The sequence below is a fragment of the Chanodichthys erythropterus genome, chromosome 18, assembly GCF_024489055.1.
Source record: "Chanodichthys erythropterus isolate Z2021 chromosome 18, ASM2448905v1, whole genome shotgun sequence".
Classification (NCBI taxonomy): Eukaryota; Metazoa; Chordata; class Actinopteri; order Cypriniformes; family Xenocyprididae; genus Chanodichthys; species Chanodichthys erythropterus.
In genome coordinates, this window is record NC_090238.1 from 4,733,841 (window position 1) to 4,753,527 (window position 19,687).

At 35.9% G+C, this 19,687-nt stretch overlaps 1 protein-coding gene across 11 annotated transcripts in view; it reads left to right on the forward strand.

The window, feature by feature from the left end:
• The window catches only part of prkd3 (protein kinase D3), a 76,813-nt gene that overhangs the window by 43,965 nt on the left and 13,161 nt on the right, over positions 1–19,687 (forward strand). For 9 of the 11 annotated variants that reach the window (XR_010892489.1, XM_067366702.1, XM_067366709.1 and 6 more), the window contains 8 exons: positions 2,485–2,616; positions 6,551–6,708; positions 8,389–8,581; positions 8,685–8,756; positions 8,843–9,026; positions 10,517–10,640; positions 11,640–11,717; positions 17,729–18,020. Coding sequence is in view for 10 of the 11 variants with exons in the window: in XM_067366702.1 (XP_067222803.1) it covers positions 2,485–2,616; positions 6,551–6,708; positions 8,389–8,581; positions 8,685–8,756; positions 8,843–9,026; positions 10,517–10,640; positions 11,640–11,717; positions 17,729–18,020 (1,233 nt within the window). In the remaining variant the exon portion in view is untranslated. The remainder of the gene's footprint in view (positions 1–2,484; positions 2,617–6,550; positions 6,709–8,388; positions 8,582–8,684; positions 8,757–8,842; positions 9,027–10,516; positions 10,641–11,639; positions 11,718–17,728; positions 18,021–19,687) is intronic. The other 2 variants (XM_067366708.1, XM_067366710.1) reach the window with 1 other exon arrangement.

Consider the following 19,687-nt stretch of genomic DNA (forward strand, 5'->3'; position numbering starts at 1 on the left):
ACACTTTATTTGAGGAACTCCTGAAACCGTTTCTGAGGAGGACTTTGAAGAAGATCTAAAAGACTGCATGTATTGTTTCTACCCAGTTTACAAGAGTAAGAGCTTAGAGTTTATTAACCATATTTGGATTTTTTGCCTGAAGACAGATAGATGAGTTTTGAGATGTTGGTTTCCTCATTTGTCATAATGTATGTAGTGTCTTCATGAATGCCTCATTATGAGCCTGTGTTCCAGTGCTCTGGACTGCTGCCTGCCATGTGATTCACTGAAAGCTCAAATGTTCTACTTTCTCTCTTTGATGTTCAAAAAGGAATGCACTCTTTTTTTCTCTCTCTCTTCTACCCAGTTTGATTAAGTTTTAGATTCTTTGTTCCTTTGGTTTGTATCCTAATATCAGAAGACCTAACATTAGATGGCCACATTTGAAAATGTGACCAACCTTATGGAGACAAACAGTGAATTGAAGAATCATAATTGTACAAAGAAGATTGACAGGGGGAAAAAAACAAATCTAAATGATTTTCAAGATATTTAGTTCCATTAACACTTCTGGAACATCTTCATTCTTCCACCAATTTGAACTGTGCAGCATAATAAAATATGCATAAAATATATGCATCAGCTCCACCCTAAGCTTTGGCCTTGTCATACGGGATAGGTCGCAATTAGGGGTGTATTCTGGAATATTTGGAGAATACAGCATAATTATAGTTATTGGGTTATGTTATGATGTGCTCCACCTGTCTGCAGTAATGACCAACATTATTCCACTTAAAACATGGCTAATCGCCAAACAAATAATTTTGTCACCATGCTTGATTTATAGATGTTCATTATTCCCTGTACATGAGATTTAATTGATATTTTAATCATTGGTTTGGTAAATTTTTAGTCACTATATGCAAGTCTATATGCATACTCGATGCTACAATAGATGTTTTATGTAAAAACTGCAGCATTGAGCAGTGTAACCAATCACAGACATATCTGTTGATTTCTTGAACACAATAGCCAATCAGAGGTGTTTAAGTTAAAATCCACTCACCGCTCACATCGCCAGAGTTTGTTCAGTGCTGAGTTATGCAAGCTCGCAAATCCTCTCATTATAACAAAGTATAGACTCTATGTAAATAAGACAATTTAACAAACAACTTCATTGCTTATAATGGAAGTTTGTGAGATCACGATGAAATGAGACAAGTGACAGCTTTTTAATGATTATAAAGGCAGTTTGCAAATGTAATACTGAGTTTATACAACAATTATAATAACAATTTTAACAAACAAATGCCACCTTTTTGTTCTTTTGTGCCACCTCTGCAGTGCAAAATTGAATTTTGTTGATACTGATTTCATTTAATTGGTAAATTATTCTTCCTGTAAAAAATAAAAATTAAAACATTCCCTAGAAATTAATATTAAGGAATCAAATATCGCCTCATAGTGGGAAGGTTAATGTCTGTCATTGATCTAATGGTGCTCCTAGAGTGCTCTTAAAAAGTACTCTAAAAAAGAAATGTTAGCGTAGAGCCCTGGCATAAAGGCAGATTTGTGGTTTTTATACCAGTGGAAAAAAAAAAAAAGTGTGTGCATTCACAGTTTTCGACAATGGAAGAACAAGTTGCTTTTTAGTTGCTCATAATTTTAAGAAATACCATCCACCTGTGACAGAAATCTAGGGCACTTTTTCTTTCTGCTTGTTTGAAACGGGAGACTGCATGTTGTTTGCCAAGCACCAAATGTTTCCAGACTTTATACTTTCATTTTAGGAGTGTATTTTATGTCCTTGGCAGATGCTTTCTTACCGAACAACTGACAGGAAAGTGCTAATGTTTTGTGCGTATCAGACTAAACCTCAGGCTCTTCCAAGAACAGTCATACTGTACTGCCAGTACAGTCACAGTGTGCGATTCACACTTAGAGCTGTCGCATATTAAGACAAAACCACAAACCATTAAACAGGAACTGTAGAAACACATTTGTAGCACAGTGTTGTTCCACAGGCTTACATGTTCACGTTCTCATTATACACATGAAGTGATATTCAATTCTTTCAGCCTCTGAATCATACCTCATGAATTATCTAAATGGATTCACTCCAGTCTGAGTCACATCAGTTAATCACCGACCTTGAATCAAACTAAAGGACAGCCTTGTGTAGTTTTGTCTGCGATTTTGCCTTCAGGAGATCAAACTGCTCATCTCCCATTGGTTTGTAGAGCGCTGACTAAAAAAAAGGTTGGACCAGTTGTTAAAAAACACATAAAACAAGTAGTTTCATTGTTCTTTGGAATGTTATGAAACATTATGACTGCTAGACCCTTAATTATATGCTTCTAATGCTGACTTTTTTTTTGTGTGTAATTTGTTCATTTGTTTCTCTTTTCTTTTCTTTTTTTCTCATTTGTTTTATTTTGTCCAGTATTTTGTTGCATTATCCATTCTTTGCCTGAGTTGTCCTTTTAAGTTGCATTTTGATTCCAGCTCAAGCTACAGTGGAAGATTTCCAGATCCGACCTCATGCGCTTTACGTCCACTCCTACAAAGCGCCCACCTTCTGCGACTACTGCGGAGAGATGCTGTGGGGACTCGTCCGGCAGGGCCTCAAATGTGAAGGTAGCTCTCATATAAAAAAATATATATATTCCAAAGAAATATTTGGCCAAAAGGTTTCATCATTGTTTAAGCATGTGAATGAAAAATGATTTTAAAGTAATGATTTTAGTATTTGATCCTATTGTGTGTATATATAAATCGCCACCATGGGTTACACAACTGTTAAAAGACACATGCATATTGTAAATTAACCAAATCACATTTTTCAATGTTAAACATCACAACAGTCATTCACTTTTCAAGTATGAAGTTTGACAAATTATACTGTTTACATTCATTTAAACATATAATGTAAACATTTAAACATTTACATATATTTGATATAAATTCACGTGCACGGAGTGGTGGATGACATGTAAATTCATGTTACATTTGTTTGTTAGAAGATGTTTGAAAACCGTTTACTTAAATATTACCTAACATATATATATATATATATATATATATATATATATATATATATATATATATAAACAAAGTCAGAATCTCAAGTTTTTAAAACCCTTTTCAATGCTTCAAAAATAACTGATAATACAGGTGAAAAAAAAAAAAATTATCGGTTGTATATTTTTTTTTAAGCCATGTTCTCACTAGACTTTTCTGAGCATGCTAAATTTCTTCAGACACCACACTGAACAGGACATATCACAATCTAGGGCTTGTGTTTTTAATAAATAATACAATTAAATTCAGAATGTGAAAATACACCATCTACTTCACTGTGCAAGCCTGCAGCTTTGAATTTTGTGTATTTGCATTAAGCCAAGAGTCCAATCTGTGCCATTTAGATCATCTGTTGGTCATGTGTTTTCCCGTTATGCAAATTCATATTCATCAGATTTCTCCAAACTTAAGGGGATATACTCACAGCAAAGTTTTTTTATTTGTTTGGGGATAAAAGAACTTTGAAATACCTCGGCAGTGGTATACTGTTAGCGAACATCCCGTCAGCAGTGTTTCGATGAATATGCAAGTATGTTCTGTACGCTTTTCACTCAATAACAAAAATAAATGCAATACAAATGAGAAATCAGCAGTTAAGAAACCATCTGATCATAGCGATGTGGATGTTTGCACGAGCTCTGCAATTAAGCACTCCAGTCAAGTCACATCACGTTTGTTTATATAGCACTTTATACAACAGATTTCTTTTATGCAAACAGCTTTACAGTATTAAACATGGGGGGCTATAAAGCAGCTCTCCAGTGTGTTCATGTTTTTACTCGAGTCTGAGCATGAGGAACTGAACAGAAGTAATGAGCCAGAGAAAAGTTCCACGTCAAAGAAGGTGAAGCATCAGAGCACATATATATATTACGTCATGGCCACGAACCAATGGTAGTTTGAAGGTGCTTACTAGCTGGAGTGAACTGTTCTGGAAAATTTGCTATGCCAAGCTGTTTAGAACTCTTGAAAAGAACATTGTTTTGGCCTGATTTTGTTCTAAATTATGTCACGTTAGTTCATTCTTTGATTTCTCTTGAAGTATATCTGGGTTTTTATGCATAACATTTTTGTTTTCGGTCTCCCATATTCGTGTTCGCATGAATTGAAGTCAGCAGAGTGCAAAGTCTTTATTATTAATAATAGTCACTTTATGGAACATAAACTACTCTCTAAAACCAGGTGTAAAAAAACAGCTATGGGTAATAAGCTAATCGTAGCACAATGGGTGCGTTTACATGGAGTGTAATTGTATTGTACAATGTATTCCATTGTATTGCATTGTATTCCGATAACAATTGGTTTAAATGTCCAATCAGAATGAAAATGCTCCATTTAAACGCGTCAATCAGAATAAAAAAGCACAAACTAATTAAAAATTCAATCGGTTTTAGAGTGGTGGAATAAACCTTTTCTAATCCGTTCGATGGGGCATGTAAACACTTGATCGGATGGAAAACAGAAGGGTCTGTCTGCTTCCCATTATGCCTTCCACGGAAAAACAAGCATGGATTTCATCGACTAAAACAATCTTTTGAAGTAAATTATTTTATGTTTTATGTATGAAATGTTTGTAAGGCTAACTTATATTGCTTTCGAATCTTATGAAGTATGAAATAACAGCTAGTAAACCAAAATATTTATACAATCAAATGAATACAGACTCATCATTATAGCCAAAAACCTACCCCCAACCCTACCCCTTACTGTAGAGTTTCATCATTAAAATGCTTCAAAAACTGAGGAAAATAAATGGATGACTTGTAGAATCTAGTTATTTATGTAATACGATCTGTATGCCTAGATCTAGGTGGCGATAGTGAAGTTTAAAAAGTGAGGAAAGTGAAGTAGAAGAAGAGTGATACTAGTGGTGATATTAGCAATTCCAGAGGGAGTGGCTCTGATCGTAAAAATAAATACATAGCGGCTGTTACTATGGACCGCGATAAGTAAGCCATCCGCCATGTTGGAACAGTCAATGCTGGTCCATGAAAACTGGACTTAGCCCCCCATGATGATCTCAACCCCCCCCCCCTTGCGATGATCTGTGATAAGTTATATTAGCTTACTCCTCATTTAAAAAACAACCTGTTTAACATGAAATACTTCTCTTCGCATTTTTTTTTTTTTTTCACAACGTATGGGCCACAGAGAAATATTAAGAAAATAAATTAAGACTGTTATAGACCATACCATTACATGTTGAAGTAGATTCAGTTTCATCAGTCAGTTGTTAATTTCAGTGTCTGTAGTGAATAATTGATTGAGGTTTGAGACTTATTTTCCGGCATAACTCATTGCTTGTGTGACATCCACTGGCTCGCCTTCATGGTTTACAATGGAAATATTTCCAATATTGTGACATAACTTTTTTTCTTTATCAACAATTGCTTGCAAAATGTTGGACAACGATTCACATTTTATCCACTTGTTAAATAAATGAGTAACTAAACAAGTCGGGAACCCCCCCCGCACACACACACACACTGAGAGGGGACTCGGACAACACCCCTCCATCATTACTACCATTGTTATTAAAAGAAGAAAAATTTAGAAAGAATTTAAGTAATCCAATCTTTGTTTGCTGTTTGTTTGCTGAGGGTTGCCCCGCATGAGCTGAACATCTGTGTGCCTGATCTCCCTGATGCTCTTGTGTCTAAGTGGGAGTGAATCCTGGTGTCCATATTCCAACTTACAGAAAACTATCCAAAGAAGAGTGAAAGTTGTTTTAGCAGGAATTGGATGATTAATGCTTTTGCCTGTTAAAGTTTGAAACACATTTTTGTCATTTTGCATTTTGTCATTAACATCAACAGAAACTTTTTTTAACTAAAATTATTTCAGTTTGAGTTGTTGAAAATTACAGAACGAAAGATTCTTCTGGTTCAGAGTGTTCTTATTGAGTCTGGCTCAAATGCTGGAATCTGCTTTAAAGATCTCTGATTGAGTCTGACTGGAGGCGATGGATTCAGGCATGCGGTGCGATGTGTCAGTGCTGCCTTCAGTCTGGCTTTGAAGTTGAAATCAGGGGCTGTTTGAATGGAACCCAGTGTTTCTGCCAAGTGCTGGATGTGACATTCAAAAGCGGCATGAAGATTATGGGCTCCAGTTGTAAGAAGCCACACTGATGGATACAAGCTGTTCATATGTAGACGCATGCTAGAACACTTTACGCTTTAGACTGTTGTGAGGGAAAAAAAATCATGAAGTTTAGATCTAAAGTCCCCACCCAGTCCTCAGGAGAGTCATTTGGTTTCTCAGGAGGATCTAAACATGCTTAAGTGCCCATAGGTCTGTAAGTTTGAAAAGAGAAGGGGAGCCCTCTGCTGGAGTTTAAGAGTACAATTCTGATGAAATTAGTCTGTGTATATCTTTAAAACTTGTACTTGATTTTTATCTACTTCACCTTATACCTGAACCCTAACCATATTCCTGTTTTAAACTTCTGACTCTAACCCTGAACGCTAAAGCTTTCCTTGTGGATTTTTAGGATGTGGCCTGAACTATCACAAGCGATGCGCCTTTAAGATCCCTAACAACTGTAGCGGTGTAAGGAAAAGACGACTTTCCAATGTGTCTCTGCCCGGCCCTTCGCTGTCCGTTCCTCGTTCTGCTCCAGCCGAGCATGCTATCGTGGGCCAAGAAGAGGTGAGGAACGAATCTTTCATGGAGTTTATTTATTTGTTTTGAAATCTATGAATATTTCCATAGTACACTACAATGCAGTCAAAGCAATGGCCATTTATTAGGGTTATAAATTATTTATTTATTTATAAAAAATGTTAAATATAAATTTTATTATAATACATTAATATACATGTATTTTATTTAATATATTAAACTAAAAAAAAAAAAAAAAAGTTTACCTTTAAACCTTAGGGGAATTGACTTCACACATAGGCAGAAACCTGGGCACAATATATTTTATAATATATTTACCAAATTTTAACCAATTTTTTTTTTAATTTGTCAAAATTTGATGTAATTTGGATTTATTCAATAAATCTTTGAGTCTTTCCATAGCACACTACAATGCAATCAAAACAAGTGGCATTTATTGGGGTTATTATAAATTATTTATTATTTAAAAAAATAATAATAAATATTATAGGTTACCTGTGTAAACTTATGGGGAACTGACTTCATACATCTGCAAACACCTGGACACACGCTTTTTAAAATATATTTCCCAAATTTAATCCAAAATATTTGGTTAAGAATACTAACCAAAATGGTGGTTAGTTCTGAGAAAATGTCTATTATTATATTTTTGTAGATACCACTTGGTTTGCTATTTTATGCAATGGAATGAATACTGTTTAAGCGATGGCCTCGCATTAGCCCAAACCCAAACATCACAAGGACAGTATGTCCCTTTTAGTCGTCTCACAATATCCCCTTTGGACACTTTATTTTCCCTTTTAATGTTATGCTTATTTTATTTAAAATAAGCACCTCTTGAAGGGCTGACACTTTATTTGCTGTCCATACCAAACCATGCAGGCGTATTTAAAGCAAGAGTACATTGTGAAATATAACAAAATCAGGCTGGCAGCAGTTCAGACCAAATGAAACTTTCTATACATAGGCGCATGAATGCATAAGAAACAAAAGAAAATGTTCTTTTATGATGTTTTTGACCTGTAGAAAAGGTCATTTTTAAATGAGATTAAGATAAATCAGATCAAGAATTTTTTGATTTCTTTGTTTTGTTGAGGTCAGTCTCAAAAATCATCTATGTCTGCAAAGCCATCTGTGGTTGAACCGGTCTTATTTTAACTGAGTGGTCAGTTTTGAAACTTGAGAAGAACCCAATGAAGTTCTCAGTTCTCTATTTATTTACAGTAATGAATCTAAGCTGCCATTCTGGAATGCTGTCACTGTAATGTGTGCTGTGAAAAACAAATCAGGAGCACATGATCCTTCAGAAATCATTCTAATATGCCGATTTGCTGCTCAAGAAAATTTCTTCTTATTGTTGAAAACCCGTGCTGCTTAATATTTTTGTGGAAATCGTGATGCTTTTTAGCATCCTTTGATGAATAGATAGAAAGAACAGCATTTATTTGATATATAAAAAATTCTGTAACAACGTGAAAGACTTTACCTTGACTTTTGGTCAATTTAATGTATCCTTGCTGAATAAAAAAAAAGAAAATAATAATAATAATAATAAAATCTTTTCTTTTGAACAGGAGTGCATGTTCATCATACCATACTGTTCATACGGTTTCTGTGGTTGCAGTATGTGTACTGTGCACAGCATGTGAATTGCAGCTAGTATTCTTTTCTGAGCCTGTTTTTATATTACATTGCTCTCCACTGCAGCAGCGCCTCCTTCAGGAGCCAGGTAAGCGGATACCGTCATGGAGCGGTCGGCCAATTTGGATGGAGAAGATGGTGCTGGGACGAGTGAAGGTTCCTCACACCTTTGTGATTCACACCTACACCCGTCCCACCATCTGTCAGTACTGCAAACGGCTGCTCAAGGGGCTTTTCCGCCAGGGCATGCAGTGCAAAGGTGTGTATCGCTGTCTTCCTTCACTCTTTCTAATAAAGAAAATATTTCTAGTCAATGTAGGAAGAAAGAAAAAAGTTATCACAAAGGTTTTTTTCTTCACCAGACTGTAAATTTAATTGCCACAAGCGATGTGCTTCAAAGGTACCGAAAGACTGTCTTGGAGTCTTCAATGGAGGTATGGTCATTTCAGACTTACAATTAAAATTATAAAATCTGCTGACAATAAAAATCATCACATAAGTATACTGTATGTTCTTTCAGAGCCGGCCAGCCCTGGTCCTGACTCTGATACCACGATGGAAGTAGACAGCAGTGATGTGAACAGCGATAGCAGTCGGGGTCTGGATGATTCTGAGGAACCAACCACACCAGAAGACAAGATCTTCTTTATGGACTCTCCCTTCATGGACCGTGAGAAAGATGAAGAACCTGTGAAGACCATCAGGTATATGCTTTGAATAATAAATATCTTTTGAAGGTTTGAGTTAAAGCATAAAGGAATAGTTCACCCAAAAATGATCAAATAGGGTTTCCAACTTATAGGACCATTTTTTTCATGGTCCCCAGGAGCAGGGTTGAAGACGTCTGACATAAAACACGGAGAGCGTCACTTCTCAAACTGATTTCATTTCTCACGAGAGAGTCGCCATAATTAAACTATGCTGACGGTTAAGAGATTGTTATGAAAAATATCACAAATTTAATTTAACACATTTACAAGGCAAGAATAAACAATGTTGCTGCCAAGAACGTTTGAGATTGATTCATTATTGATGTAAGTGAATCAACTGAATTTAACTCATTTATATAGGATCACAAAGAGCTTAAAAGAAATAAAATGCAAGTTTAGCCATTTTAATAGCTTCAAATGTGCTATAGGGGCACTATATAAACATATAATGCAATGCAATAAAAACTACAGAGCTTTGATCATAAAACTAAGAATTTAAATATTATCTTATTAAGACATAATATTGGGAGATCTAGAGCAACGCTGACATTTATAGTCAAGTAGTCTGTTATACTGTTACATAGATCTTATTGATTTACATTGTAAGCTTTCAGAATTTCATCTTACTTTTAGGCCATATAAATATCATACATGAGCCATAAAAGCCTGATGTATCAATTATGATACTCTACAACAAACACATACAATTTTATTTTATTTATTTATTTAGGTTAAAATAGAAAGGCAACTATGCGTTCTTACCTAGTTTTGTGAATGCAAGTCGTCACTGTTTTCAAAGAATATAACACCGTGTCTACACTGGATGTGAGCGGCACGACACATCAAAAATAATATAACCCCTTACAATCAGTGATATTGTCTACACTGAATGCGGCGAGGTGCGACGCGAGTCACGTGACACCCCGACAGGCTTTACTGACAAAATGCGCGTGACAATCACATGCGATATATCCCCCAGCCCTACCTTGGAGGAACAAGGATATTTTTAAATATATCTCCGATTGTGTTCATCTGAAAGAAGAAAGTCATACACCTAGGATGGCTTGAGGGTGAGAAAATCATGGAATAATTTTCATTTTTTGGTGAACTATCCCTTTAAGCTGGGGTGTTAGTGGCCAGTTGCGAGCAACTCCATACTTCATGTGTCAGTTGGTTCAGCTGCTGGACGTAGTACCGAGGTCTTGGCTGAGGTGTGGTTTTAAGATTGACATGATTTCACACATGCCTCAGACACCGGGTTCCATGGCACACATACCCATAGCGTCAGCAACTGACGCAGCATCTCGTTCCCTTCTCAGGGAACTGGGGTTACATACATAATCCTAAGACGTTTACCAAGATTTCTGTATCAAAGTCATTTTTCCTCAACAAAGTAAAGTGAGACTATGCAAATTTACCAAAGTTCTGTGTTTTTCTTGATCACTGATCCACATATTGATCTGATGTTTCTCGTCTCTTTGAAGCCCATCTACCAGTACCAATATCCCACTGATGCGTGTGGTTCAGTCCATCAAGCACACCAAACGGAGGAGCTCCACAATGGTCAAAGAAGGATGGATGGTGCACTACACCAGTCGAGACAATCTTGTGAGATTTTATTCCATATTTACATGTAAAGCTGCTGCTTTGTTTACTTATGTGATGTATGCACTTTCATAAGAAAACATCTGCTAAGGGAATAACTGTAATACAGTGTGGATGAATAACAAACTGCTGATGTAATGTTACAACATGCTTTTTTATGTTTTTTATATCACATTTTTGGTGATTTGTTTTAGTGAATTGGTTTGTTTGGACAGTTCCTTTCACAAATTGGTTCAAAAGATTCACAGATTAATTTGAGTCATCATTCAATAATCAGTAATGTTCCCACACTCTTAGAAAGGATGTGTAAACTGACTCAAAATGTGTTGCATTTTTACACATCAATGGGTGACTTTTGGGACAACACTTGTCAAATTTGACTAAAGATTTAACACAGTGAATGAGTCAGGAAGGTTAACACAAAGATGTGTAATATGAACACATTATGGCTGTCGTTGGCTACACAGTGTTGGATGCTGTGAACAAATTCACAGGTTGTGTTAATTTTACAACTACACATAACTGTCTAAAACAACTGAATTCTTCCAACATCATTTTATTTCTTATTGACACAAAATGTGTAAACTAGAGTGCTACACATAATTTATTTTTCCACACAGAGGTTTCCCTGTGACATTTTAAGTCATTTTTATCCAAAATTTATTATGTAGATTATATGTAGTTTTTTTATTTAGTTTAGTTTAGTTATTGTTTTATGGTTTTGTGTTGTAAAGCATTAATTTTACTTCACCTAAAAATAATTCTGTCATCATTTACTTAACCTCATGTTGTTTTAAACCAGTATGATTTTCCTTTTCTCTGAAAGACAAAAAAGATATTTTGAATGTCCTATTTGCAGTTACACATTATAAGTAACATAAACCTTTGTCTTATATGTCTTGATGACAATAAAAATCAATCTGCAGTAGAGTAAATGGACTATATGTGTTTGCCCACAACTTTCCTCAGTTTTGAAGTCATTTAAATCTGTTTTGTCCTTAGAGAAAGAGACACTACTGGAGACTGGACAGCAAGAGTCTGACTCTGTTTCAGAATGACTCTGGAGCCAAATTTTACAAAGTAAGAGTTTTAAAACACTTTGATTACAAAAAAAAAAAAAAAAAAAAAATGTAGTTTTATAATTGCTGGGCTTCATATATATATTATATTCTCTGTTGGTTGAAAAATATGACATTCATGTATATGTTTTAATGTCATTGAGAACAACCTTTAGAGTGACCCTGGAAATTATAATATTGCTCATGTACTTCTAACGAAACTGATTATGCTGCAGTCCATCTTTGATCTTTGTAATGTCAAAACATTATAATTAATTGCTCATCTAGAGCATTGCAGACAGCTAAAGGCAGCAGTATTTTCCCCACTCATAAATACCGCTGAGGTCTCTGGTAAGTACCACAGAATACCCCCTCCTCCTCCTCTGCTTCAGCTCAGCCAAAAGCCATTTAGACAGAGATAGAGACAGGAAGTGCATCACATACAGCATGAAGTGATATGGTTATTGTAATTTTATTGCTGTATTGAACAAACCAATATCATAACTTTTATTCTGAGCCTTGAATGGCATCACTGGATTTCTGTGTTGCATTATACAGTATGTGTTTGTACAGTATATGCTTGCTTAAAGTAGTGGTAGATCATTTAATTTTGCTCTTATTTTCTCTTTGTGCATTTTTCACTCGGAAATTACTAGTACTTTTCACAAAAATTACACATAAACGGCAAGTAACACATTGAATTAAACATTACATTTTTAAGACAAAAATAATATTTTCTTGTCATATATACTCCAATACTGTTTTTTTTTTATTTACAACTTTGAAATTAATTTTTACTATATAGCCTGTATTAAGTATTTAAATATTTAAGACTTTAGTTCATCTTCAGAACACAAATGAAGAACTTTTTGATGAAATCTGAGTTTTCTGTCCCTCCATTGACAGCTACGCAACTACCAATTTGAAGCTTCAAAAAGTTCATAAAGAGATCGTAAATCTGATCCATATTAATTGAGCAGTTTAGTCCAAGTTTTCTGAAGAGACTTGATCACTTTATATGATGAACAGATTGAATTTAGACTTTTATTATGTGTTATTTTTTGGGTGAACTATCCCTTTAAGAAAAGAAAAATACTATAATATTAAAGGTTACAATTAACAACAGAACCCAAACTATTTAATTCAGTTGCTGTTTATTTTAAGATATAATAATCAACACTCAAAACAAACAAACAAACAAAATGAAAATTGCACATAAGGCAGGTCTTGCATTAATTTCTAAATCTAATTATAAAATTATTACTCCAGTTTTTGAAATATAATCATTACTGTCATAACTTATTTTCATGACAAATTTATTTAATATATATTAATAATCAAGATATATATACAGCTATGGAAAAAATTAAGAGACCACTCCAAGTTCAGAAATCAATGTTAAGTGGTCTCTTAATTTTTTCCATAGCTGTATATATATATATATATATATATTAAAGGTGCTAAAGAGGATATTTTCGTCGACTGAGAAACCAAAGACTGTTTTTGAGTTTTTGAAATGAGCGCATGCGTAAGAACAGCCCCCCTCCTTCACAGCTCATTTCAAGGGAACGCCTCCCAAAACTCGTGCAGGAGTATTGGAACACAAGTGTTTACCACCGGCATTCGCTGTGTCGTGTTAGTGGATTCATTATGTCAGACTCACCGCAGGTAACTCATAATCTCAGTTGTTACTCCTGTCTCCTGACAAAAACATTGCATGCGGCGCCTGTGGAGTGTGGAAAGTTACTGGAGCGCGCAGCCGCGCTCGTCTCTCACAAGGAACGTCATGGCAGTGATTGACAAGCCAGAGGGCCAATCGTTTATGCGATGATCGCGTAAACGATTGGCTGATGCTTTTAAGGCCCTACCTCGTGCACAGATGATGTATATTAATATTATTGCTTTCAGTGCACCTAATAAATAGTCTTTTATCAGTTAGTAAAGACAGTTTCAAGTAATATTGCAAAAATGTATAAAACAAAACATCCTCTTTAGCTCCTTTAAATAATCAAGACATTACTAACAGGTAAAGTAAATATAATAAAATAAAAAAAAATAAATAAATATATATATATATATATATATATATATATATATATATATATATATATATATATATATATATATATGTGACCCACTCTGGTGAAATGAGTCTGAAGTCGCAACGTTCTGTTTTAAGATATGGGCTGATAATGTGGAAAAACATTTTTTTTTTTTTTAGCTAATTTAAAAGAACAGACTTTAAAAAATAATCTCCCAAAGTTTCGTAGTCCAGATAATTGAGTAAAGGTATTTAAATGGCTATTAAATTTGACATGGTTTTACTAAATTCGCTGGAAATGAACTTCTCAACTCCTCTCGTCACTTATGAGCATTTCCCGGTATCCCCTGAAACGTCACTATCTCTGCTCTACAAATATGGTGTTACACGTTGTGTAGAACCAATCAAAAAGCTTAGAAATGTAAACATACTGACATAAACACTGATCTTTATCAATGAGAAGCCCCGTTTCGACTGACAGGCACGTGATTGGTCCAGCCATCCTCCTGTCAGACTAGCCCGCGCTGGTATCTCCGTTATGAATTTGTTAAGGGGCTCGCACACCGGACGCTGAACGCATTGTTTTCTATGAGTGTATGCACACTGGCGCCGTCATTCAGCGCCTGTCCGCGGCGCCCAGAAAACAATAGAAAACAATTTGTTCGAATTTTAAGATGTCGTGGCGCTGCGCGGCACTGAGCTTCGCGTCCGGTGTGCGAGCCCCTTTACAGTGTTATTGTCAACTAGCCTACACAAAGATATGATTGCATAGGCTAGCATTATTTGTTCTCTCTTTGCTTGTGTCTCTGCCTCTCTCACTTTCTCTCTCTCTCTCTTTCTCTCACTCACACACACACGCGCACACACACACCCTCTCTCTCAAGCAAAAATGTAGCACCTCTGTTCAATCTCTCTGATTTTAGTAAATCTTTGTAAAAGTGCCTTATAAAATATTAATTCAAGTAAATACTTTAAAATAATTTGAGCTTCAGCCTGGTTTAATAGCCTTTATATATATATATATAAAAATGTCTTTGGTCAAATTAAGCTGTAAAATAAATAGTTTATCCCTTTAAATGCAATGGATTTTGAAAGATATCAACAAAAACACGAAAACTTTAAAAGTAATTTTCTCAGGTTTTCAATTGGAAAAAGAGGGCAGACAACCATAATTCAAATGGGTATTATATCTTTAAAACGATTCAAGGTATGACTTTGACTAGAATATCATTTTAAAGCTTATTGTGATTTCTCTCATGAACTAACATGCTTTGGACACTATATGACTTATCCGAGGTAAATGTAATGTAATGCTATGTGAGATATTACTCTCAAGCTGCTTCATTGATGTTTTTCCACGGTTGAAACACCGGTTGAGAGGTTACATGCGTATCTAGGCTGCATCCGGAAACCTAGACAGCTGACTTGTTGCCTCGCTGCCCTATCAGGCAGTGACTTTGCAGGCAGCGTTTGCAAAAAAAGGCACCACACGAAACTGATTTCAGACAGACTTCTGAGGCAGCGTAACAGTTTAATGATCTTCAGCAAAATAGCGTGAGCTTTAGTGAGAACTAAACAAATATTGAATTACTAGAGTAGTAATTTCTCGCTAGAAATTACATCAAAAGTGGAAAATGTTGGTCAAAAACGTACATATACACAAACTGACCAACAAATGCAAATTTCAGACATCTTTATTTTTCTAGCCCAATGGTCACAGAATGGAACACACAGGATTGTGGGATACAACTATGCTGCTTTCAAAAATTGATCAGATGAAGGTATCTCAGGAAACCGGAATTTTGGATTGGATTCGGACGTGCCTTGATGCCTTCCTACCTTGAAATGTGTCATACGAAGGCAGAATTTTCCAGTTTTCGGATGCAGCACTAGATTTTTTGTTCTTCTTCTTCTCTTTTTTCTGTAGTGTTGGTTAGCAAACAGCGTTTGCGTTGGAGTGTGGGTCGCCTGTGACTAACTGTATTTGTCATCTAAATGTATACACCAAACAGTGACGTCCGTACCATACAGTTCGGGATGAATACATGTACCGTTACACCCCTGACTTAATAGTGTTCATATTGTATTGCAAAACACTTGTTCTGCTATTGAGGATAAAGGTAAGGTTAGGGACAGGTTTGATGGTTTGTGTAGGTTTAAAGGTGGGTTAAGGTGTGAGGAAAGGTCAACAGTGTAATTGTAGATGTAATTACAGAAATTAATCACAAATGTAAATCCATGCAGGTATTAAGTACAATGAAAAAAAACATATATGTACACAATAAGTGATTTGTTACAAAATTATTAATTTTTAAATGTTAGTACATAAAAAAAAAACCTTGATATAAAGTGGATCCAGACTTTCTGTTCATCAAAGAATGCTGACAAAAAAAAAAAAAAAAAAATCTATAATTTATCAAGCAGCACAACAGCAACCATCATATTAGAATGATTACCATAGGATCATGTGACACTGTAGACTGAAGTAATGATGCTGAAAATTCAGCTTTGCCTTTGATCAGATAAATGCAGATTTCTTAAAAAAAAAAAAAAAAAAAAAATCGTACTGACCTCAAACTTCAGAACAGTGGTATATGAATGATTACCACTAGGAATTGGGCTTCGGTTACGTCTTTTTTAATGTGCGCACATCTGTGGATGTGGAGGTCATATTGCCATAAGATTAAAAAAAAAATCCAAATAGTTTTAATGCCCTTTTGTTTTTCTTTAAGTACGTGTGTTTCTGTGAATGTTCCTGTATTCCCAGCTGTAAAACTAAAGTCAGGAAACCTCACCGCCCTGGGTGAGACTTCAGGGTGTGTTTAAGTCTGTTTTACACACCACTTTATTATCGTCTTGGCGCTTTGCTCGGGTCTTAAACTCTAAAAGAGATACTACTTCATTTAAGTTTTGACATGAATCCATATTCCAAGAGAGATTCACCATTAATGAAGCACTACATTATTCTAAATAAGTAACTCAATCAACTTAACAAAGACCATCTCTGTTTGGCTTTACTGTAGAGTTTTTCTTAACCAAACTGATTGTGAGGTATGAGAAACACACACTTCTCAGCACAATGAGTAAGGTACACTGTATATGATCCCCAAAACAACCTTAAGCTTTATACTTAAAGTACAGAGAAAGACATGATCATGCATTTGATTTCAATATGTAACTTTACGGAACCAGTCAGATTTGCACATTTGGAAATCATAGTGTTCTCTTTTGAAGATTGAAGCCCTCTACTTTTGGTTTTTGGGTAGGGGGGTTTCAGGCCTTTCTCAGGATAACCGCAGCCCACCCCCTTAAGTATGACCACCTCCTACATAATGTTTCAGTGGCTAGAGTGAGACTTGCCTACACAATCATACACGTATGCACACGAGCGCTTCTGCTGTGCTGCCCTGTAATCATGGAGCTCTTCATAGGGTTGGGTCACATGATTCACCCACCAAACCACAAGCACTTCATCTCATATTCAGAGAAGACCGCAGGCGCAGCTTTCGCTCTGATTGGCCACAGCTACTGTTTTTCCTGAGAGCAAGTTTGGGGGCTGAGCAGAAGGTGGACTCTTAAGAGACTGTCGTTATCAGACTTGGCACATTAGGCTTTGAATCGTCAATGAAGATGGACGCTCAACTCTGGATGGCAAACTTGGGCTGCATTTGTAGATGGTGCTATTTTTGACGTGATAAGGTCAATCTGATAAGGAAAATCTGCTTGATCTGGAGGAACCACATGGACTTGGAAAGGACTTGGAGTGACCGCTCTTTACTTCTCATCAGCGAGACACCATAGAGTTGATGAACTCTGTGAACTCTTTGAGCCAGACTTCAAACTAGACTGGAGATATTCAACATCACATATATTCATTTAATGACTCATTTTCAGACTCGAAGCAAATGCGAGGTTGTTTAATTGTTTAAACGGTCTTATCTAACTGTCAGTGAGTCAGCTTCTGAATTTCTGACTCATTGTCTGACCCACAGGAGATTCCCCTGTCAGAGATCTTGCAGGTAGAGGTTGCACGTGACTTCAGTAGTTTAGCCCTGGGGGGCAATCCACACTGCTTTGAGGTCATCACAGCCACCATGGTGTACTACGTTGGGGAGAACACTGGCGGCCCCCACCTCCACATACACAACCCTGCTCTGGCGGCCGGCGGCGTGGGGCTGGAGGTGGCCCAGGGCTGGGAGAGGGCCATCCGCCAGGCCCTGATGCCCGTTCCAGTAACACCACAGCCCAGTGTGGGCGCCACTGCGGGACAGAATAAAGATCACAGTGAGTAGTAAAGTCTTCAGAAGTCTTTAAAAACATGTGAAGTGTTCATACTGCTCTTTTCCATACAGTTTAATTGGTTGCCAGTTTCTACCATCAAGTTCAAAAAAGAAGTCCATATGACTAGTGCACTATAGACAAAATTATTTTCAATTAGAAATTGTTAGTTAATTTCACAAGGATACAGTAACAATGAATAAATGTGATTTTTTTGGAGTAGAAGGACTGAAATAGTGTTTTCTTGTAAAACGTACTCCAATAATTTTAAACAGGGCACTGTTTAAACATTTACTAAACAGGGCAAATTAGTGTCAGAGCACAATTCCAAAAAAGTGCAGATAGGAATGGAAAGTTCTGCATGTGATCTACTGACAACGCACAAATGAAAGGGTCCCACTTTGTATGAAGTGGCCTTAACTACTATGTACTTACATTAAAACATAAGTACAATGTACTTATTGGGTTCATATTGAATTGCAAAACACTTTTGCTGCTATTGAGGTGGATACAGGTAAGGTTAGGGAAAGCTTTGGTGGTATGGGTAAATTGTAAGGGATGGGTCAACAGTGTAATTATAAATTAAATTACAGATGTAATTACATGCAGGTGTTTTTAAAATATAAGTACAATGTAAAAACATGTATGTACACAATAAGTGCATTGTATCAAATGATTAATTTAAATGTAAGTACATAGTAGTTAAGGCCACTTAATATAAAGTGGCTCCAATTAAAGAATACTGATGCAGCCGGATCATTTCTATAATGACCAAAGCAATCTCCCAAGAGCGGTGCAAATTAGCATGTGGTTTAAGAAATGCTTTTTGGGCAGTAAATAATGGTGAAAATACCAGTAAAACTGACCAGTGCAAACCTTGGTAAATCACCTTGCATGATTCATTTAAATACTCTCATAAATTTTGCATCTCTAAGGGAAACTCCTACGAATGCATATGCAATAAGGTCAGCCGCAAAAACAACTGCCCATGCCTATTCAGCATTACTTTTTTACTGCGTGTAAATCCTGACAGTAGTTTTTTAATGGGTTTGCGCTGGCACAATCTGATCTGTAAATCACAATCTGTAAATCTAGCCCCTAAGTTGTCATTGTAGATTTTGTGCATCTTGCACTTCATGACACATGAAATTTCTTTTTTTTTAGACAAACTGTCCCTTTAAGGCTTGAGGTGGTTCTACAAGCATGTTAAAGGAATAGTTCACCAAAAAATGAAAATTATCCCATAATTTACCTCAAGCCTAGGTGTATATGACTTTATTTTTTAAAAAAACTCAGAAGTTCCAAAAAGCGCATCCAAGTTTTAAATGTGGATATTTTTTGTTCAAAACATAACCCACTGGAGTCATATGGATTACTTTTATGATGGATGGATGTGATTTTTGTGCTTCAAAATCTCGGCCACTATTCAATGCCATTACAAAGCTGGGAAGAGCCAGTATATTATTTAATACAATTCCGGTGACAGAGGGGGCACGCAAACAAAATGCAGTATTTTACTGTTCATTTAATTCTTCCCCACTTTAAAATAACATTATATTTTACGAACAAGAGTGCAAATCCAAATATCCACATGATTGCAAATGTGACATTGATTTTATACAACATTTTAACAAACATAAGGGTAGTATTTGCTCTATTGTGCAATGAAAGCC